Raw genomic sequence first — 23,619 nt, forward strand, 5'->3', positions numbered from 1 at the left:
GGGCTTTTACTGGAAGGCAAGACCCCCTTGTTAGGCTGAAGCTTGAGGAGGGACCCAGAAGACATGGGACAGGAGCTGTTCTGGACATTCATGAAGTGTGCCATCTTCTTTGCTCCCCAGAAGATAATATTTCTGGGTTAAGAGTTGGCTGGATCAGTAAATCTCCCAGGCAGTGCTGGGAGCTCCTACCTAGCTATCATAGGGAAATACCCTCAGTTTTACTGAGGACATTACTTCCCATGGAAAAATCCTTCCCGACCTGTTAGCACTGCCCCCTTCTCCTTGTTCCCTCCGTCTTTTCCCTGGGGAAATATGTGTATCCACTGCAAGTGAGGCCTCATGATTTTTGGCTTATCAAAATCATGGTGAGGAGGTGAGAGATCTGATAACAAAGTGATGCCAAGGAGATGGGAGACATCTGGTATCAGCCATCAAATCTCTGCTAGTTTTCAGGACCCTGCTGTAGTCAAGGGAAGGAGGCAGAAAATCTGTAGGAGGTGTAGCAGACACTTATTTTGGAATGGGTCGAAGGGCCTTCTGGAAAGCTCTCTGTTGATAAAAGATGGAACGGAGCTGATGGGCTCAAATTAGCTTTCCTAATTTTACGCAGCTGAAGTAAGAAAGGAAATCCCATTCGGGGATTCGTCCATGAAGCCACTTTATAAGGCACAGGATCGGTGTCACCTCAAGGGGCAGAGGGTAGAAGATGGAGGCTCAGTTACCTCCGCAGCCTGGGGAGGACTCAAGCCTGCAGCATCCCCTTTTCCAACAGGGTGTCCAGGTGAGATCATGTTCACAGAATCACAGAATCACAGAATTTCTAGGTTGGAAGAGACCGCAAGATCATCGAGGGCACTCGGCCACTCCACAGCACTGAAGAAGCGTTTCTGGCTGCGGGGAATCGAGCCTCCTCTGCCTCCTGGCCACCCTTCAAACCAGCAGATGAGAGTCTTCCTGACATGCTTCCGAGTCTCGGGGGATGTTTAGGTGTTAGATATCCTGCACAGCAGCCCCAGAGTAGGAATCTGAGAGCCTCTTCTCCTTGGGCGGTTAATGGGTTCATCCATGATGTTGATGGCCAAGGTCAAAGCTTTCCTTTAAGCCTAGCAAAGGTTTGAGCCCATAAGAAGGGACTTGAACCCACGGGAAGGGACATGAACCCACAAGCAGGGTTTTGAACCCACAAGAAGGGACTTGAACCAACAAAAAGGGGTTTGAACCCACAAGAAAATGAGGAAATTACAAACCTCTTGGTGGCCAAGACCTGTCACCAGTGCTGGGCAGGTCCTCCTGTGGCTGTAGTTTGACTCACCTTGGGGACTTGGGTGCCTGAAGTTTTAGACTGGGATTTGGGGGATTTACTTTCTGGACTGACATGCTTAGCATCAAGTAAAGCTGCATCTTTTTAACCAGTCAGGGCTTAACTTTTAGAGGGAGAGGGCGACCTGACATCCCTTTCCTTCTCAGCCGACCCCAAAGCATACAGTGTGTTTGCTCTGACCCATAACTGCAAAACCCCTGGCTGTGTTTCCTTCAGCTCCTCCATGGCCAGGACACCCGCCCTGCTCCTGTTTCAGAGCAGATCCTTGGAGGGCTGGAAGCTCTGCCAGGCCCATCCCCACACCGGCTGACCCAGCCAAATCTGCAGCATCCGACACAGCCTGAGCTCACCCAGCCGCTTTGGCCACACGCCTTCCTTCTTGGGAGGAAACCTTTCATGTCCTTACTGCCTAGGATCCTTACATCGCCGCACAAGGTTAAATTCTGCCTCCAGGAGACAAGATCAGAGGAGGCAGGAGAGAAGAGAGGAGCCAAAATCAGGGTTTTGGAGGCTGGGTGCAACGCCGGCAGGAAAAGGTGGCGTTTGCACTTTGGAGAGGTGCTTGGGCAGTAAATGATGGAGGGACTGAATTATTCCACGTGTGTGCGTGAGCACAGGAGGGGAAAATCCATTCATTCATTACAGGGATCAATAGCCCCCACGTGTCATTTGAGCTGGCCAGCCTCTGGAGAATCACAAGATGGAAGGGACCTCAACTGCTTTGCTGATGAGAGCAGCAACTCAGCCTGGGAGGAAGGTGCCTGAAGGGATTATTCAGTGGTGACTCCTGAGTCACATCTAGATCAATGCGTTCAGCAATTTATTGGTGCTGCTGGCAGATATCTCGTCTAAGCGTTCACGATAGTCAATGTTAATGCAAACATCCCCCCACACGGCACGGGGCAGCTGCGTCGGCTCTATCAGGCATGCGAGAGGCATTCGACTGGGCTGGTGAAGCATTTTGAGTAGCAGGAGGTCGAAAGGACGGGTGTGAGACGGAAAGGCTTTATTTGCATCAGTGCCAGGCGCTCACCTTGTGCATCCCGAAGGAGATGAGGAGCCAGTCCAGCAGGGGCAGGGAGACGAGGACCTCCCAGACTGAGGAACACCCCCCTCAGCACCCAAATTTCCCCAGGAGCTTGGGGAAAGTCACTTGACCCGCTGGTAGAAAGCTCCTGTGTTTGTGTCGCTCGGACAAACTGTCCTCCAGCATGCGTGCTCTGCAGCGAGAAGGCTCGGCTGTGCCCACAGGGTGGAGGAGAGGAGCCGTGCTCAGGTGCCTTCACTTCTCTGAAGCTCCGAGCAAAAAGCTCCTTTTAAATTAGTAAGAAAAAAGGAAAGAGAGAAATTAGGGCAATACCGTGCCATACCACGCCTGTTTCCTCACCTGAACGTGACCACTTGAAGGTAGCCCTCTCTGCCCTGTTTTTTAGAGCCAGTCTTAATTAGGAGCTGCTTATTAAAGGCAACAGCTGCAAGTGCAGCCACCCATCGGCTCCTGCGTTGCTCAGCTTGCTGTGCTGCAGCATTACATCCTTCCTGGGAGCCACTGAGCCCCCAGCAGCTGGAATTAGTGCTGCAAGCAGGCAAGCTGCTGGGATGCCCGTGGTTTATCCCAGGAATGGGAGGAGACCCCTAACATCACTGCAGGTGGGGCAGGGAATGATGCTCCTGCCAACTTCCTAAGCATGCCAAAAGGGAAAGGGGCGTTTCTGCAGGGCTCAGCACAAACACGCTGAGTTAAGGGCTGCTGCACCTCCTGAAAAGTGCCATGTCTCCTCTCTTGATGCCTCACCACATCTCTGCAGCCTTGGAAAAGCCCCCCAGTTGCTTCAAGGGGGTGATGGGTTTCGTTTGATTCCCTCATAGCCACCCCTCTGAAGCCCTGGGACGTGCGTGCACGTGCGTGCGTGGTTGCAAGCCTGCAGTTGTACTCGCAGCCCCCTTAAAGAGCAGAGCGCGTACACGCTTCACAACCCGCCGGCACATTTCCTCTGGCCAGGAATAGCTGATGAGTAACACAAAGCGGCAGAGGTGATGAATATTAAAGAGCTGGGAAATGTTAAAGTGCACGGGCAGCGGAGCTGGCAGGCGCCGTGGGTGTGACGTGCAGAGATGGGCTGCGTGCACCTCACGCGGGCACTGCTTTTCCTCTGCTCCTGAAGGAAGCAGAGAAGAAATAAACACCATCATTTGCTGTTAACCGCACCTTCAATAGCATCGTGTATTTCAGCACTTGTCATCTCTCACCTCTGCCCATCCCCGGCTTCATCCCCTTTATGGTTTTCCTGGTGGGACACGTCTAGAGCAGCAGGGGCACCGCTGGTGGGAGGAAGGAGATGCTGCGCTGAGCGTTTGAGAAGCCTGTGTGGTGATGAGGTCTGGCTCCCCAGCAGATTGCATGGCCAGGAGATGTCAGAGTAGGGCTAAGCACCTCCTGGTGAGTGCAATTTGTGGCATTTCATGAGCGGCATCCAGCTTGGCCATCGTTACAGGTCGTTGGGGTGGAGATGAGGCACCAACTCTTGGGTCCTGCAAATGGTCTGAATGACTCCCTGCCCCTCTCAGGCTGCTTCCCAGCAAGATTTGATGGTGGTGGGAGTCAGAGAGGAACAGTCAAACCAAAGACCCCTTCTCCTGGATGTAATCATAAAATCATAGCATGGTTTGGGTTGTAAGAGACCTTAAAGATCCTCTAGTTCCAGCCCCCTGCCATGGGCAGAGACCTTCCACTAGATCAGGGTGCCCAAAGCCCCATCCAACCTGACCTCAAATGATATAAGGGCCACAGGGCCAAGACTCCAAATCCTCCTCCACCTGACTAGAGCCAAAATGGCCATAAAGACCTTCCCAGCCCCTTTTTGGCCCCCATCAGGGTCCACACAAAGGTGTGGATGGGGCTGACAGCAGAGAAACAACAAGGGTTAAACGCTTTCCTGGCAGGCTGGGAGGACGCCGTGTGATTTCTCAGAGCCCAGCGCACCCGGAGAGGAAGGCAGGCCCCTGCTAATGTATGCGCAGCTTCTGCGAAACTAAAAATAGCTGGGATCTGAGGCCGTTCTTCCAGGATTTCGCAGGCGCTCACCCAAATCTTAGCTCCTTTTTTTTCTCCAGCAGACAGCAAAGCGAAGGCGACAGCCTCAGCTCTTGTGCAGTGCCGCCGCGTCGGGAGCCCTGCTCCGGGGATGCTGCTGACCCCTGCGGCATCCACAAGCTGGGGATGTGCTGCTGAGCATCAAGCCTCAGGGCTAAAGCAGTCCCTTACAAGGCTGGGATGGACCCTGGCATCCTCAGTTACTGCTGAGCAGCACCATTTTTTATTTATTTTTCTGGCCCTGGGGGGATCCAGTCCTCTCCAGCAGGGGTGGCCCCTTCAGCTCCACAAAGACGCAGCCCTGGGTGGCTGCATGGGGAAGTTATCGAGTGACTTCAGGTCCTACTTCACCATCGCTGACCTGGATGGCCAGGGAAAGAGTAAATACTGTACATTCAGTAAATGCCACCCCAGAATCCATATCCTTGATGTCCCAGTGGGAGATGTGACTCTCCTTCGCCAGCAGACAGAGCCTGGGAACAGAAAACGTTTCCCTCTGACCACTGAGACCAGCACCCCATAGTGGTCCCCTTTGGTTCTGGGGTCCACATCAGTTTTTGAGGGTCTAAACTGCAGGCTACCTGCTGTCTCTGTTCAGATCTTTGGACCCGCTACCCCAAAACTGGCTTATTAAATCCTTCAGGAAATTGAAGACCCATAGAAAAGAAAGGCACCAAAATAGGTCCTCCAGGGGCTCACAGATAGTTACAGCCAGTGCTCTCCTCTCTGCCACTCTGCATCCTCCACCAAGGGGTCCTGGGGGCTTGCAGAGAGCTGTGAGGAGACAAAGATATGTCTTTGTCTCCTCCTTGTCTTCATTTAGTTCCCAAACCAAAGCACACTCAGCTTCTCCAGAGATTTCCAGTGGCTCTGGTGAGTCCACAGGTTGCCAAATCTTCTCTGAAGACATCCAAGTTAAGTACTGTAACGTGGCCCATCCTATAGAAAGGGCAAGGTGGCTATTCCCATGTGTCCCTGCAGCATCCCGTCCTTGAATACTCACAATTTTGGAGCCTGCAGGCATTTCTCTTTGTTTGCCCTGAAACTTCCCTTGCTAGGAGCCAAGAGGTCACTCGAAAGACCTCCATTTACTTTCAAGGTCTTGCATCCGTTCTTGTAAGGTTTACTGGATTGGGACCGCTTTTATTTCCAAAAGAAGGACCCTGCCATTAAACCCTGTTAGCTCAAATGCTCTCAAAGCGAAAATTCGGTCTGAGTTCAACTTCTTTCTTTCTGCATAAAGCTGTTTAGCAGCTTTGATTTAAAACAGAAGGCTTTGCCAGAGGCGATAGCACCGGGTATCGGAGCATACTTGAAGTAAATAAGTTTGTGTAAAATAGGAATGGCACTGGGGCTTAAGAATTCATAACTAATTTGGGGACGATCTGTGACAGCAGAGGGCATTTGGCTCAGCACTAGGACGCGAGACCATCCCACGTGTGATAGATGCTGTGATGCGTCTCGGCAGCACCCTGCACTTGGGTGCCCTCTCCTGCAGCCCCCGCTGCCCTGCCTGCTCCTTCGCACAGCACAGAAGATGCATCCCACATTAAAATAAAAATTGGGAGACTTTCATGGCACGGTGCTGAAAAGGTCCTTTTTTTTTTATTATTTATTTTCATTTTTTCTGTTTTAGGGCTGTACACCTCGTGAAATAATTGACAAGCCAAAACATAAACAAGATTTTTTACAAGCCCATCCTGAAAGTGTAGTAGCTGCCGCTACAAAACTCTTCTCTGCTGCTCTATCGATTTACTGAGCAAAGATCTGGAAATGGGGATTCTGCAAACTGACAGATATCACAGGGAGCCCCATGGCCCGTGGGGATGTAGGCAAGGAATAACTGGGTTGGGGGGCAAGCAGCTTGCAGAATTGGGGCCATAATGAACACCCCATAATATGGTCGTGACTACTTTTGCAAAAAAAGAGCTGTATGCCAAGCTAAGCATGCAATTTTATTTTTTCTGCCCTATGTATCTGTTGGAGGTTACGAACCCCGGTCCTGGCAGCAGGGTGAAAAGCAGACCTGCAGCTCTGCCGTGTGGTCTCGCAGTCCCAAATATCCACTTAAACCACCAGTAAAAAGGGAATTGAACACTTCTGGAGGAGGCAGTGTGGGTACATGGCCCCTTCTGCTGGCGTCGCAACCAAAGCAGTGATCGCAGAGGAGCTGGGAATATTACCCTGAAATTATCAATCACAGCTCCCTGCTGTCTGCACCAGAGCCCCCCCCCCCCCAGATAATCAGCCACAAGTTAAATCAACCTGCAAATATCAAAGCTGTGGGAACCAGATCCTAAAAAAAAAAAAAAAAAAAAAAAAACAACAAAAAACAACCCTGCAGCATTGTGATTTCATCGCCTCTTTCCAACTATTGCATGGAATCGACTCTTTTCAAGAGGGGGTTGATTTGTAGGCTTTCTTTAAGTAGGGAAAATGATCTTGGGAGGAAAATCATTTCTGCAACGATTGCGGTTAAATACTGGAAGGGGTTGCCCAGAGAGGCCCTGGAGTGGCCATCCCTGGAGATTTGCAACTCTCAGCTGCACAAAGCCATGACCAACCTCCTCTAACTTTGGAGTTATCCCTACTTCGAGGGGAGGTTGGTCCAGAGATGTCTGGAGCTCCCTTCCAACGTAAATTACTCTGTCACGCTATGACAGCATCCTCCCCGGTGTAAGTTTTGTAAAATAGATCATTTGCATCTCTCATGGCTGGTGTATAGTAAAGCCATCTGTGTTTTAAAACAGCTCTGGGCTAGCTCAAAATACAGACTGATTACAGTTTCTCTCACACGGCAGAAGACTGGCACTACCGTTCTTTCACTTAGATATTGTGGTTGCGAATAGTTCCACAAAATGACCTTCTAATATAAATGGGCATTCAAACATCATCCCCTCTCGTGCATGTGTTTTAAGAGTAGGGTTATGAATCACCTGAAGGCAAGTATTTTCTCTGAAGTGGTGGTTATCCCCTCCATGGACTAGGGAGTTTCAGAAAGTTTGATTTGACTTGACCCTTTGGCTTTAAAGGAAACAGATCTTGGCTAACGCTGTTGAGAATCCTACTCAGAGAGAAGTTTTCAAGCTGGGAAAGAGATATAATAAGCCAACAGGAATGTCTGGGTGCTAGAAAATGCTAGAAAATGGGTTGAGGCAGGCCTTGTCTCAGTTTAACTCAAAAAAAAAATATGTTAATATGGGCCAAGATATCAAATTTTCTTGCCTTGTTGATGGAATAGTGTCGTGTAATCTGGTTGTGAGTGACTTCTGAGCCCGCTCCTGGCTCACAGCAATATTGTGATGGGTTGAAAGGTGAACAGAGTCCAATGTTGGAGTTCCAGGTTCAGCGCCAAGATAATGATAAACTCTGCGTCCCAGGAAAGACACTGTCCTACAGAAAGACACTGATCTACAGAACTCATAAATGGTCTCATGTCCCACGTTGAAGTGCTTTAAGTATCCCTGAGGCTTAGAACAAGCTTGTTTTGTGTTTAGCAACATTCTCCCCAAATAAGGCAGGCAGGGAATGGAGATTATTAATTGCTTAATAGGTGCGGATAGAAGTGATTATCTAAATAAAGGGTAGTTGCACAGTGAAACGTGTTTACCAGGCAGAAGAGGGCAGAAATTGCAAGGCAGAAGGACTGAAATACTTGAGGAACACATTTCTTGCTGCATTTTATTCCTTCTGAGGTATAAACAACATCAAGAAATGTCAACAGGGGCAAGACTTCAGAAAGCTCTGAAAATCAGGGCCCTGATGAAGGCCTCCAAATTCCTGAGAGTTAGTCGTGTGTAGTTGGGATGGCCTGCAAGGAAGATTTGAAGTCTCCTTCCTTGCTTATGAGATGGCAAGTGGTATTTCCCAATTTAGCAATGGTCCCAAGCCTGGTCCCTAATCCTTCGGGGATTAGCCCAAGGTCAGGAACCATTCCCCAAGGTGGTTTGGATGCAGCCCCCTTGTTCTGGGGGAGTTTGGTGCCGTGGAAGCAGCCAGATGAAGCCATGGTGTGTCGGCACCTGGATGGGGTCCGCACTTACCACTTTGATACTCGAACTAGGAACAATAATTATCCATCTGTGAATCCTTATTGCTAGCTTGCAACAATATAACAAAGAAAAAAAAATCGCTAACAAATGTTGATATTGAGCACGTTAATTGTGGTGGTAACTGAAAGTTTGATTTTGATTTTTTTTAATAGACAGCATTTTACTTTCATGCTCCCCTGTCGCTTGAGCGCTGCGTCTTATATTCCTTTTATATCCGTTAGAATGAAAATAATTCATTAAAATTAAAAAAGCGGGCCAAAGCCTCAGCTGGTGTAAATTGCCAGAGCCCTATGGATGCCAGCTCGCTCCAGCTGAGATCTGGCCTTACATAACCTCGTTTTAAGGGTATGTTCAGCCAGCCTCCACTTCAAGCCTTCCAGCCGAGCAGTTACACATGTCCTCGTTTCCTCCCTTCCAAGGAGTGGGCTTTTAATCTGCAAACACCCTCTGGTGCGTGAGGATAATGGCCCCTTGCAAGAGCTAGCAGGAGTGCCTGCGGAGGTGGTGGAAGGAGGGGGAGCCACCAGCTGAATAACTCAACCCATCCCGCCCCTCTTCTCCCAGGGGTGAGCACCAGGGAGAAGGCTGGTGTTGCGAGATGGTGAGGGAGATGTTGGCCACCCACGCAATGTGCGTTGCTACTGCAACACCTAGGACATTGCCATGAGCCTGTAGTGCCCTGGGAGAGGAGAGTTGGCTAGAGAGAAATGAGAAAAACCCACTAAGCCAACAGGGCATGCATTTAAGTTGCTGCAAGAGTAAGTTGCAACCTACTTAGCAGAGTTATTTTTTTTCTTTTCTTAGCAGTCCTTTTCTGACCTCTAGGTGAGAAGTCCTCTAATGTCTATGACCCTCTTATGGTGCTGAAAAATGACCCCTGAGATCAGAAATGCTCTCTCATTTTTAAGCCAGACTTAACTTCTCTGAAAGCAGGAGTAGGTTTGGTTGTGTTTGGTCAAGAAGATGTTCCTAAAATGAAGTTGTTGCAAGTGGTCTGAGTAGCCTCAATCCCATTCCTTTCCATCTTTCCATATACCTGTAGGCAATTTCAAGACCTGGTCCTGGGCACTATAACTTCATCAGGCTGCTAAATTGTAGTATAATTGCTAAGTTGGTCAAGGTGTCCTCGTGCTGTCCCAAATAATCAGAACCTCAGCACGGTACAGGACTGAGCGGGGTCCAGCAATCATACCCAATCCTGAGCCTAAAGGCTGCTACCTGCTTTTTGGGCATGACAGAGCCCATTTCTTTGGTCAGTCTTGGCCAGTTGGCCTCAAGAAAAGTGATGAGACCCACGTCTTTCGTTGACTATTATAGATGAAGGGTGAGGTTCCTGACCTTGGTCAGCTTGTGGTTGTGTGGGAGAGGCCCTCAGGACAGTTATTCCCTCAAAACACAGCCCAGGGTCTTAGAAACGTTCTTCTGCGGCCTTCTTACACACCAGCATCCTCTTCGTTTCAAGCCAGCCTGTTGCCTGAGGCATCCTCCTGCGCTTTCTGCTGGTGGTACTTGGAACCGCCTCTGTACACCGCGCCGTGCCAAGGCACAGACATTATCCTGCAGTAGTCCCTACTGTTTAAGTGTCAACGCAGTCTCTGGCAATTTTGGCAAAGGCCAGCCAGCATGGATGTAGCCACGTGGAATCAAGTGATGCCAGCTGGCCAAGGACAAAGGCTGCTCTTTGGTTTCTTTTTAATGGTACGGACCGAGGCTCTGACTCCGTAATCCTGTCTCTGAACATTTCTGCTAAGTGGTCTTTGTCATCCACGTGTAGCATCCCTTTCCATAGGACCGTGGGCGGTTTTAATTTTTATAGCAGGAACCTCTCCTTTTCTCCCCCCTGGTGGCACCCTGGGGTCCTCCCCAAAGATTATTTGACCACATTTCTGGAGCTGATGGCTTTGGCTCCTCGAAAAATGAGTTTTGGCACAGGCACAGCGGTGACTTTGCCCCGCGCGGTTTGTGTGCTGCTGCAGCACACATAGTAAATAAGCGTGAGGGTAATTATACCAACAGGAATGCTGGGAACCCTGCCAGAATGAAGGGGACAGCCAACCCTTTGTGCATTTAAAGGAAAAAATCCCAATCTCCCCCCCCCCCAGCCCCAAATTAGTTCTATCTCTTGAAGCCACGATGGGACTTAGAACTAAAAATACACGAGTACACACAAACACACACACTCGTATACAAAAATAGCCAGCATTCAAAAAACAATAAAGAGCCCAAAGTTAGGCTTCTGTATCCAAAATTAAGCTCTTAAATAAATAAATTAGCCTGATTTTCAAAAGCACGGAGCAGTGAATGGCTTTCACTGACATAAGAGGAAGCATCGTGTTGCTAAAGATTGAAGATCAGGCCTGAATATGGATTTGAAAGTCTAATTATAGAAGCCTGTTTGCTACTGGCTTGACCGAGAACAACAAATTTCAGGTGAAATGACATTGATCTCTTTTTTCTCAGAGTTTGTCTGCACTTAACCAGTATTAATAAAAGTAGGAAAAAAGCCCTCAAACAAATAAATAAAATACCACAAAGAAGAAAGAGATATAATGCAATAAAACTGCTTACACCAGTGCTGTGCATATGTGTTTGTAAAGAGGACTGAGCATTGGCAATGTTAAAGCTGGCTGAAATTGTATATTGATTAATTAGTTATGTATTAGGTATTGAAAGCTTACCAGGTAGAAACACTGCCATTCCCAGCTGCTGTAGGATTTTCTTGGCTGAAAACTCCCCAGCTGGCTGATATCAAGGAGGAGTGGGTCTTTACTCCCTCCCTTCCTCTCTTGGTCAGATTTGGGGCTGAAGGATGCTAAAGAGAGATCAATGTATTTCTGCATGGACCAAAGACTATGTGGTATGTGATCTCCTGGTGGTGAGATGGGGCTTGCCAGCATAGGCCGCGTGGAAGAAGTGGCTGTGGTCCTGGCCTGATGTGGCTGATGAGCAGAGCCCATATACACCTCCTGGTGACAGCAGAGCCATCCTGGCAGGCTCAGAAGTCCAAGCCTTCTCTCCTTTCTGGAGGTAAAATTCAAGAGGTGTTAGATGAGGGGTGTGGGTTAAGGCTGGAAGGTGGAGAGGACCAAAGGGAAGTTCATCTCACTTCTGCTGCAAAGGGTCCTTGGGGCTGTTTTGTTCATGTGCTGTTCATTCGGGACATGGTGATGTCTTGCTGGCCAAAATTATGCCAAGGAACTCCTTGAGGTCGTAGTCCTATGTGGAAGTTTGTCCTGGTGGTCTTCCAGCACGGAGCAGATTGGGCAGGGCTGGGCTTTAAGGCATCAAGGAAACATCTGCCCTGTGTGGAGGACATTCAGGAGGCCAAGTGCTGCTTCACTCCTGGGTTTGTGCTGTGGTGGTCAGAGGCCTGAGTGGTCACTGAGACATCTTGGTTCTCCTCTCCACCTGATTAGAGGATTGTAGGAAAGCCCTTTTGGTGATCCGTGACTCTGTTTCCCCAACTATCATCCAGAGGGACCTGCACAGGCCTGAGAGGTGGGCCCCATGAGGTTCTTGTAGAACCCCATGAGGTTCTAAAAGGCCAAGGGCAAGGTCCTGAGTCAGGGCTGGGGTGATCCCAAGCACAAACACAGGCTGAGTGGAGAATGGATTGAGAGTAGCCCTGAGGAGAAGGACCTGGGGGTGGTAGTTGTCAAGAAGATCGACACAAGCCAGAAGGGACCTCTGGAGGTCCTCAAGCAGGGCCACCACCATTTTTACATCCTTTTCTGTGTGTTACCTCCATGAACAGGTGGCATCTCCTCCCACTGTGGCCAGCCAGAAAGATTCGTGCTTGAACTGTGGGATGGCAGCGAATCCCTAGAGCTCAGAGAGAAATCATTGCAGGACACGGTGCCCCTTCTGTTTGCTTCTTCTTGGTCAGTTTGAGTGACTCAGTGTTGTCGTGATAGTTTGCTTCTGCCATCCTGTAGTCCTCAAAGAAGCAAACATGGCCTTAAAAACCATCAACAGCTGGGGACAGCAATGTGGAAGCGCAGAGGTCAAGAAAAAGTGAGCTGTGAGAAGGGACTGAGAGAAAAATACCTTTTTTAAAATTTATTATTTTTTTTTATTGAGTCAGAAGAAAGAAGACTGGGGGTTTACATGGTAACCATGTACAAATGGGTATAAGACTGCTGCAGGGTGAAAGGGAACAAATTCTCCTTGCCTGGGGCTGAGATGATGAGAAATTAGTGCCTTAACTATCAGCTTTAGGCTTCACGTCATAGCAAGAATGGGAGCTCCTGGAGAGCGGATACCCACACAGGGTGACGGGATGGGTTGGGTGAATGTCTCTCTGGAGGAAGCTGGGCAGAGACGATGCTGTCTTTGCCCAAATGCCTGTGGGCAGCACCTTACGGACACTACCACCTTTGTTTTTGGCAGTCCCGTGTCATTGACATTATGAAAACGAGCTGCATGCTCCTTTCCTCTGCTTTCTCCTTGAGCAACAAGGGCAGCAGCTCACTCTCCCCAGCGCTGCCTTTCCAGCTAAACAACATTTATTTAATTTCTTGCGCATACGAAGGGAAGGCAGGATTCCTGTGTCATCCTGCAGCTTTTGGGGCTGGGGATTTTCGGGGAAATGCCGGCGACGAGCGGGGACACCGGGCGTGCAGGGGGAGAGCTGGTGTCAGGGGGAGAGCAGCTGGTTCCACGGGCACTTCCACCCCACTCGGGCTCTGCTGGGGCTGTCCCACCGCTGTCACCAGTGTCCTGGGCGATTGGTGTAGCAGTTTCTCGAGTGTCGAGCCCCATCTGGTGGTTTTCCTGCGGCATTTTTTGCGTCCTCTGTGTCTTTCGTGTTTTTTTTTTTTTTTCTTTTTTTTTTTTTAATTTTCTGTGGTTGTGAGCAGCGAACAGGAGGAAGGACGAGGCGCTTGAGGAAGGGCAGGGCTTGCAGAGCTGCTGCTTCTCTCCCAGCTCCCCGTGCCATGCTGCAACTCGGGGACATGGGGGCTCTCAGCTCCTGCATCCTTTCCTCCCTCTCCTCCCTGCTGTGCAATCTCGCCCCAATGATCTCATCGGTTTGGCCAAACCCTTCCCAGTGTCTCCAGAAGGCACTTCAGCCCACCCTCGTGCTGGCTTCTGAGATGGGACAGGTGAATGGTGCCGGGAGGGGATGTTCCTCTCTGTTGACTAGCTTACATGGCCAGTTTTAGGGTCAGCATTAGGTGAAATGATTGCCATACCAAATTTCAGAGCACAAGCTTAGTGAGGAAGAAAAGAGGGATGATATTAAATCATTAATATCAACAAAAATTAGCAAGGAACCTGCTAGGACACTTACTTTCTTAAAACACTGTGAGTCTCGTGACATCTGGGCAGCTCGTGCTGCCCTGACTTGATCATTTCTGTTTAGAGGTTGGCCAGAGGTTCTCTCGAGGGAGGCTGTGCTCCCAGGGTGAGGTTTTTAGGTCTCTTGCCCATCTGATAGCAAACAGGACCAACAGAGCAGCATCTGTCCATACATATCACCTCCTTCTAGTCCATTGCTGCCCAAAACCTCTCAGTAGCTGATGAGTGGCAAGCTGTGGCCTTGTGGTCACACACATGCTGAAGGTGACGGTGCTGTCCTGTTGCTCCACTTGTGATGAAATGGGGTCAGGTCTCTGGGGTCTGTGAGGGAAGGTCCTTGGTAGAGTGCTGAAGGGGTTTAGACAATCTGTCAAGCCACCAGCAAGTGTCACAGCGAGCATTTGTCAAGTAGCTTCCCCTCTTCTCAAGAGAACAAAGCAGAGGGGTTGTTGTCTCGCGCAAGTGTTTCATGAGCATTTCTTACCCTCATGCTTCACATTTGGGTGGTGCAAGTCGAAGATTTTGTGCATTTTAAGAGCTGTGCTCGGATCCTGCAGGAGATGCCGTTAGAGCTGTGGAAAAACCTGTGACACCCCAGACTCCCTTTCCCCCAGACATCCTCCCTCTCCCCATAGCCCTGACCCACAGCCCCACTCCCCTTGGATTTTATTGCCTGCTGAAGTCTCACGCTCAGCTTTTCCTCCTGTTTCCTGCAGGTATATCCGAACTATGTACCTGGGGATCCAGAGCCAGAGGCGGAAGGAACACCAGCGGCGTTTCTACTGGGCTATGATGTACGAATATGCAGACGTAAATATGTTGCGCCTCCTGGAAACGTTCCTCGAGAGCGCCCCTCAACTGGTGCTACAGCTCTGCATAATGATCCAAAAGAACCGTGCAGAAACATTACCATGTAAGTGGCCCCCCTCGTCCTCCCCTCCCCATCCTCCCGGCCTTCCCCCGTGCCCCCGTGCTCAGCTGCCGATGGATGTTGTGCTACACAACCCGTGGCGTAAGGGGCTGCCACTTTGGACAAATCTCCTTCCAGCTCCGTGCTGCGTTTGCTGGGTAACATTTCTGCTCGTTCTGCTGAGGAAAAAAACAAACAAACACACAGCATCAGTCAAAAGATGAGGTTCAGCTCTTCCAAACCCAGTCCAGTCTAGAGGAATTATGATGTTATCAGGAGGAGGCAGGCAGTCTCTGCTGAGGTTGGAAGGGCCAGCATTCGTATGGTGCCTGGCGCTGGGTGAACACAATCCTCCCCTGCCTCAGTTTCCCTCCTAATGTATGTGGGCTGATAAAACTGGCCAGGTTTGGATTTGTGTTGGGAGGACAAACGGTTCAATGCCGTGCAGAGAAGGGCGACGAAGCTGGTGAGGGGCCTGGAGAACAAGTCCTACGAGGAGCGGCTGAGGGAGCTGGGCTTGTTCAGCCTGGAGAAGAGGAGGCTCAGGGGTGACCTTATTGCTCTTTACAGATACCTTAAAGGAGGCTGTAGAGAGGTGGGGCTTGGTCTATTCTCCCACGTGCCTGGTGACAGGACGAGGGGGAATGGGCTTAAGTTGAGCCAGGGGAGTTTTAGGCTAGATGTTAGGAAGAACTTCTTTACAGAAAGGGTTGTGAGGCATTGGAACAGGCTGCCCAGGGAAGTGGTGGAGTCACCATCCCTGGAAGTCTTCAAAAGACGCTTAGATGTAGAGCTTAGGGATATGGTTTAGTGGAGGGCTGTTAGCGTTAGGTTGGAGGTTGGACTCGATGACCTTGAGGTCTCTTCCAACCTAGAAAATTCTGTAATGCCTGTGCAATGCTCTGATGGTGTTAAGTTTAGTATAAGGAGCTTGGTTTTATAGGTAAAGGCTGTAGGACCTTGACTGAAAAGTACTCAGGAAAGAAAGCTTGGTCATTGGTACCATAGTTTTCAGCAAGTCCAAAAAAAAATAGATGGGTGGAGAGAGTGGAAGGGATTATGTAGAGACAAAGCTGTTGTAGAGCAGGTATCACTGCACGGGGAGATGTATAGATAGACGAGCAGGATTGTGGAAGCAGCCACAGGGAGTTGGCCAATTCTGATGTCCTTGTGATATGCTGGAGCATGGGGCATTTGTCCCAGCCAAGAGGCATAAACTGCTGCTTCATTTGTGGGGTGAGCAGCTCTACCAGCCCATGGGAATTCTGGCTGCCAACAAGTCCCCAGGCTGAGGGAGAATTGTCCCCTCTGAGGATCAGTGGTGGTATCAGCTGATGCACTGCTGAGATATTCGGGCCCTGGGCAATTCACACACATGGGGTGACACTTGGACAGTGTTTCCCCAAAAAAGCCTGTCTGTGGCATGCTACTTCTGGGATATCTGAGGAGTTCCTTGGTGCTGGGATTGGAAGTGGGCAGTTCTGCAGGGTTGAGTTTTGCTGGTTGGACCAAGGTCACCACTATCCAGGGCAGGACTCCTGAGGACTTGTACTCCTCTCCCCTTCCTCCATACGTTGGGCACATCCATCACAGTGGTTTCCAGAGGTCTCTCTTCTCCTATTTAAGCAGTCTTCTTTTCTGAAACCTCTCATCATGAGCTCCCCAGGCCTCCAAACTGCTGCCACAATGAACACGAATTTCTGCAACTCCTGCTAGAGCTGCTCACATTCGCCGGCGCCCTTTTCCTGCTGTTTCCAACAGCTGCTATTAACCCTCTTCAAAATGTACAAATCATAACTTAGGAGGCTTGCCCACGCCTTATGCAGATTGCTGGGCTTGCTGCAGAAGGCGCTGGGTGAAGTTTGCTGGCCTCTCTGCTGTGCGGGCAGTCAGGCGACAGGACCAAATAACCCCTCTCGGCTTTCAGAGCCGTGGCTCTTTCAGTTCTCCACTTGCAGGCATGGCTGCCTAATCCACTGAACAAGCTGCATCATTTTCTTCCCCCCTCCCTTCTTCCAGCCATGCAGTTCCTCTGTTCCTCCACCAAACCGAGCAGCCTGCTCTCTCTTCCGAGGCAGCACACGTCCTCTCGCCGAGCCCTGGAGGGCTCTTTCCCTGCCACGCTCCAGCACGCCGAGCCCTCCGGGTCCCCAAAGCACATTTCCTGCACCCTGCACGTCCCAGGGATGCTGCCTGCTGCACAGCACAAGGGATGCAAGCAGCAGAGCTTGCTTGGCACTCCCGACTCAGATGCAAGGTTTCCTAGAGCTCCTCCATGCTCATTTGTGCTCTTGTCTTCCCCCCCCCACCTCCCAGCCACGTAATTACGCAAAGGGAAATTAATTGCTGAGAGAAACCATTATGAAGGGGAGCATCAGAGATTTCCCTTAAGGCAGGCAGAAAGCAAAGGAGATGGAGATAGATATTGTTAGGATGTCGATGTGTTTGCAAATCAAGTTTCTTCTGGCTCGGGGTGTCTAGGTGAGCGTGGCTTGTCGGAGAGGACAGGGAAGGCCAGTTCTGCCTCGACACAGGACCAGCATCAGCCTCACCACTGCGGGGTGCACACTGGCAAAAAGACCCACAGCAGGGCTCATAAATCCTGGTACAGCCCATGATAATATGTCCAGACTCCAGCCTTTTCCATATAATTCACCCACTCTCCTATGGATTCAGGCAGTGCCAGAGTAAGGTCCGCTTCCCATTTTCCATGTCATACACCCCACCTCCAAGCCCCAGTCCTTCCTCATCTTAAAACTGCCATGCCAAGCCTGCTGCAAGCCAAACCAAGCTCCAGTGTTCTCCGCTGGTCAGCTGATGTCTCCATCTCCTATTTAAGGAGCTGTAGGTTGGTGTTACTGGAATGGCCAGCAGGAAGTTTTGCTTTTTTCTCCTGGTTCCCATGTTAAGATAGCTGTTGAGGTGAGAAGAGTGGATCCACTGGAAGTCCTTACTCAGACCCAGAGCATCTCCTCCAGAGAGGTTTAGGAGCACGGTGACAGAAAGGGCTGATCTTACCCTTTCTGGGCAAGTGGTCAGCAGGGAGCACTGTGAGGACTGGCAGAGAGGCATGACAGCAGGCTAACACTTAATTTCATGATTTACATGTGTATTGGGCAGAGGGGAGAGAGAGAAAAAAGCCTCACCATGCTTGGCAAGAATAATTTTACTCTGACAGGCACCTTTTGAAAGGGCTGGGGGGAATCTATGCTTATTGCTCCTTCAGAGCTCAAAAAATGGATATGTTTCACTAATGGGCCCGTGCTCACCCAATAATTAGGTTCTGCATGGTCTGACACCACCAGCAACAGAAGTGCTGGAGTTGGAATCGGAGGTAAAGTCCCAGTCTCTGTAAATCTTGGGACAACAGCTCCTGAGATTTCCTGAAGGTCAGGATTCGTTCCTTCATCATATCCTTGGCACAAGGCAGACTAGATCTCAGCGTAGCTGCCGTTGCCTGATGACTTGAGAAGAGCAGAAAATAGCACAGAGAGAAAAGAAATAAGAACGCAATGTACTCCCATCGGGTGAGCAGATCTGACCTGGAAGATGCACGCTGAGATCCTGAGCTGAAGTACCTCGTGCTGTGGTTGCTGGGATAACCGGGTCTCCATCGGTTCCTGAATATGTATGGGGAAGGAGCTGGTGTTGGTATGCAGGCCCTTTGTGAGAAATTCATCTGCTACAACCTCAGCTGTCGGGGAAACTGGCAAGGAGACCAAAACAGCCCTAAAATCATAGGATCATCTAGGTTGGAGAAGACCTTCAGGATCATCAAGTCCAACCATCAACCTGACTTGCTGAGTCCCATCACTAAACCATGTTCTGGTGTCAACGGAGGGTGAAGGAGGAAGGATATCTCCAAAATAAGGGTCAGCCTGTGTCCAAAGGGGACAAAGGAGGTGAGATGAGATGTATCTCCAGGGAACCTAGAGGGAACCTAGGTGGTGCATTTAGACCAACCACTTATCACTAGGCAAAAGGAAGTGATAGGGCTCAGAAGAAGATGCAGCCTTGTCCCTCACTCACTGTAATTGTCCCTGAGATTTTGGAGAGGACAGGTGAAAGCATGGCCATCCCTCTCATATTTCTGGACAGCACTGGACAGAGGAGTTCCCTGATTTACCTTGGTTATAAATTACATGGTGTATTTAGGGAAGGAAACATAATATTAACACACATACACAAAAGCCCACAAACCCAGACCTTTACTTCATATTTGATAATTGCTCCTTGGGGATAATCCACCTCACTTCTTGCAGAATAAACCACCCTTAGTCCGCTTCACCCTTCAGAGGTGCCTGCTCTCCTGCACTGAATGGCAAGGAGCACACACAACCAGCTTAAAGGAGACACCCAAATTCTAGGCAGTTAGTAAGAGGGATTCCACTTTTTCAGCATAAATCTCCTCTTAAGGAGGTTTCCTTTCACTTATTTTTTTTTTCTTCATGTGGCTACTTAAAGACTTAATGAGATTTAGCAGAACCTCTAATGTCCTTCCACTCATGTCGTGAATGCTTTATGCAACGCTTTTTTGGGAATTTGCCTGCGTGAGGCTGCAGTATTCAGTGCTGGGCTTCTCCCCCGAAAAACGGCTGTCGATCCACCAGTGCTGTGCTGTCTCCTCCACCGCCCTGCTGTTGATCTGAGTCAGATTTTCAACGTAAGCCTTCATTATGCAAAGTCCTGTTGAAGTCTCTGGGGTTTTGTGAGGTGTCTGCACTCTCTGCAGTCTGCGATAAATAGTCTGAAGCCGCTCGTATGTTTAAGAAAAAGCAACATTTAGCTTCAGCCTGTCTGAGAGGTTGCTCGTTTAAGAGAAGTGATAAAAGTCAGGCACTGAAAGGGATTTTGGACATCTCTGCTACAGGTGCGTGTTGGCTGCAGACTTATCACGGTGGAGTTTGCAAAAGACATAGCCAAGTCTTGTTGCTCCTCCCAAAGCAAAGACCTAAATCTGTTTTATCATCTCCTCACTCTTCCTCGACCATGTCCAGAGGCCATTAATGATCAGAGCTCGTCCCTTTTTTTACAGGAGCATTCCAAGATGCTTTTCCCTGTAACTCAGTTCAGAAAGTTGACTGCTTTTGCAGGGAATTGGAGGGAAGGGCATTGGAGGACAAGTGGTCAGCAGTTGTTCCCACTGCCCAGAGAAGGCATTCGTAGCTGAGCTGAGTGGGTTTGGGATGAATCAACCCCAAGTTAAACACCCCTGCACCTAAGTGAGAGGCTTCCCGTGTGGGTGATAATGAGTTAAGTCTAACGTGGAGATAAATTTCTCAATTAATTTCCCCCTGATGACAGGCTGATAGTTAACCAATAATAAGCTGTGAATAATAGATACGCTGTGAACTACATACAGTCAGAAATGTCCTGTTAGATCTATTTGCAGGATAGGAAATACATCCCAAGGCACCAGGATTTGTTGAGGAATGGTTTGAGATCTAAAAACAAGGCAATGTCTCAAAGACAACAAATGAATGGATTACTTCTTAGTCCTGTTCCCACTCAGGCCCCAAAAAACAAAGTAACCTTCTTAGCTGGGGAAAGTGGAAAGGGAGTCTTCGACCTTTAGCTTTGTGATTTTCAGATGTGATCAACGCTGACCTGAACTTAACAGAAGAAGTTAAAACTACCAAATATCCACTGAGCCTCACTCGATTTGAAAGTCCAGCCTGTGGGTAGCACTGCTAGCCCTGAAGGAGCACTGGAAGTTAGTGGGCCAAGTGGGTATGTTCATTGCACAGCAAAGCCCTGACATGGTTTGGGCTTGGACCAGCCAACTCTGAGCTTGATAATACCCAAAAACTGCTTGGGGGTGAGCCCAGGACAGGGACCATTCCTGGCAGACAGGTTGGATGTGGACACCTTTGGATGGCAAGACATGGGGAACCAAGGTGTGCCTGATGGCCACAGGGCTGGAAACAGTCCCTGCAAATACTTGGTTCTTGGTAGAGATGCAGCCACAGAGGGCTATGGGTGGGAGATGCCGTGCAGAATGGAAAAGGATGTGTAGAAGTGTGTGGGGGGGTGCCACAGCCTGGTTTCCACAGGTGTTTTTCAATTTGGTGTGACTAAATATATGCATCCCAACAAAGCTTAAAATGTGAATCCAAACCCCCAAGTTCAAATCTCTGCGACCTCACTCTGCAAAATGGTCTCAATTTCTGCAGCCCCATAACCAAACTTACTCATAAATAAGCCATGGTTCACTCTTTCTACACGGGCATTGGATTCCAGAGGACTGAGTACCCAAAGACCAACGTGTCATGTACACCTTCTGTTTGAGATGGATATTAGTGCAGGCCTGATTAAAGTCCTTTTCCTCCACAAGCAGAAATCCTCATCCCTTTTCTTGCTGATCTCTTTTTCCTGAGATCCAGCAATAGTAATGTATGCCTAAAAAAACGCTTTGCCTCATAGAATTCTAGGTAACAGGAAATGGAGTGGAGGGAAGGTCTACCAGGATCGGATCTTGGGCTTTGGCTTGGTCTGTGTGACAGCTCACAGGAAAAAAAAAGCACTAAAACTTTTGGCTGTGGAGTTGGAGATGTATCCTCCTCCTCTTGTCATTCCTTAGGGACTAAAAGAAATGGGAGACATCCATCATGCATCCCTAATTCCTTGTGACAGAAGAGGGGTGACCAGAAAAGCAGTTGCTCGTTGCCACGTGGGCAAGGGAAAAGGACTTCAGCTTGCTGAAGGAGCTTGGCAGAGAGGAAACAGAGCAATCTTCACTGACGCTTGCCCTGAATCAACCACAATTTCCCCTTAAAAGTTCGTCAGCAAACCGAGGAGACACCCGGATAGCTCCAAACACATCAGCAGCTCGCTCAGGAGGCCGCTCATATGACTCAGGTGCCTTGCCAGACTGGGGCATATGGCTCTGTTCCTGCCTTCCCCTCCTTCTCACCAAAGCCGGATGACAGATAGCAATTTGGTGCCCTGCTTGTAACGCGTCGCTGGGGCCGGGCCAGTTCCCAGCAGCATCAAAAAGCCATCTCCAGAGTTGGCAACGGGCACGGAGGATGTCTTGCTGAGAGCAGGCCAAGCCCAAGGCGCACTGGCAGTGAGCGGCGTGGGGGAAGCTTGCCCTACCATCAGCCGTATTGTCCCAGTGTGGTGGGGAAGGACTGGGTCCAAGAGCCCCTGAAGCCAACAACAGCTTTTTTTGCTTTGTTTTGTTTTATTTTGTTTCATTTTGTTTTGTTTCGTTTTGTTTTCCAATGGGCTTTGGAGCGAGCCCAACGAGAGACGTCATCCTTCTCCCTTCTCTCATCCCCACCTGCAGCTTCTCCGTCCACCACCTTGCCATAGCTCTTGCTCTGTTATTTTGGAGCACTATTAATAATAATAAAAAAACATCCTTCTGTTCCCCATCACGTGCCACCGTCAGGCATATGACATGCCACGGCCGGTGGAGATGAGTCACCATTCACAGGACAGCACTGGCAGGCATCCAGTGCTGCCAATTTTAGGCTTTGTAGACTGTGGTAATCACCAGGGGGGTATTACATCCTCAGAGCACTACACAAGCATTAGGACATGCTGTTCCTGGGGCCGCAGGCCAGCTGGGAAACTGAGGCATGGAGAGAGAGGTTTGATTAGCTTAAGGTCCCGTGGGGGGGATCTCTACACTCCTAGGGAGAAAATTCATGCCAAACAGATTCCAGGCAGGAAATTAAGTCCCTTTCAGGTCATTTTATGCTGCAGACTTTCTTGGAGATGTATCCGTTGTAGCGGAGTCATGATTAGAGCATAGGAGGAGGTGGCTGTGCAGTCCTGTGCAATTCACTAGTAAGTTATATGGAAATTCAACTCTTAATCTGCAGGTTGTTCTAGTGTACAACTCTGGGGTTCACCTCAGGCATCCATGAAACCATGCTAACTCTGGTTGAACAGGGAGCACCTATCCATTGAGATGTGCAAAAAAAAACCACCTAGGAAGATGCAAGGCAAGCACTAGGCAGGGACTTCTTGTTTCTACTGCTGAGATAGATGGAGTAGTTCAGGTTGACACAAGTGGCTCAGAACTGCTGAGTGCTGAAGGAAAGAACATCTTTGTTTCAGAAATGATCAGTTGTTTTATCTGATTAGCTCAGGGTGACAGTCCCGAATCTGGGAGTGCAGCAGATTTACTGAGTCAGTGGAAATCTCCTCCTGGAATGACTTTTGTCCTAAGTGGCATCTGGCTGACCTCATACTCTCGGTGCCCTCAGTACGTTCCCATTTTCCACGGAGGCTCATTGACAGAGGAAGTCCACCAGGCACGGCCATTTCCCTGTCGCAGAAGCCCCCATCTGAAATACCCAAAGGTGCACCCAGACATTTGCAGTAGGGGGCCAGGTGCATGCTTTGATTTCCACCTGATGTTCATTAACACGTTGAAGAGACAGCCTTGCTCTCCATCCTGTATGAACATGAACTTCTGTGAAGACAAAAAGTCCCAGCAGGGGCAAACCAACCTGAGTACAATTTAACTGGTGGGTGCTGGCCTGTCATTGGTTTCTGGTCTGATATACATCGCCCAGACGTTTTCAGAGTGCACAGAGCATGGAAAAAAAAGGAAGAAACGGGTTTCTGCTGTTATTCTTGGGATTTGGTGTCCCTAGTGCCTGCAGCCACCCCTCTGCGAGACGGCACCAGCTGCACCACATCCGTTTGTGTCACTTTGTCACTCCCCCTCACAGAAATGCTCTGCCAGACTCACTTTCCCGATGCCAGCCCTGAGTGCTCTCTAGACGGGTTGAGCTGCTCCTTCTTTTCAGGAAACCATTCCCCTCACCTGCAGTTACATGGAGATAATCCCACCAGCAGCCCCTACAAAGGTAACAAAGATTTATAAGACAGAAGGTGAGCAAGGTGTGCACTGTGTACACGTCTCCTCTCAACACTGAATGAAGACCTCTTACCTTGGCCAGTGAGCATGAACCAAGCTGGA

The 23,619-nt window shown here is 49.5% G+C and overlaps 1 protein-coding gene across 1 annotated transcript in view; it reads left to right on the forward strand.

Moving 5' to 3' along the window:
• The window catches only part of XKR6 (XK related 6), a 126,105-nt gene that overhangs the window by 89,627 nt on the left and 12,859 nt on the right, over window positions 1–23,619 (forward strand). The window contains exon 2 of the mRNA XM_084513643.1: window positions 14,485–14,681. Within this exon, the coding sequence (XP_084369769.1) occupies window positions 14,485–14,681 (197 nt within the window). The remainder of the gene's footprint in view (window positions 1–14,484; window positions 14,682–23,619) is intronic.

This window comes from Aythya ferina (genome assembly GCF_964211825.1).
Source record: "Aythya ferina genome assembly, chromosome: 3".
Lineage (NCBI taxonomy): Eukaryota > Metazoa > Chordata > Aves > Anseriformes > Anatidae > Aythya > Aythya ferina.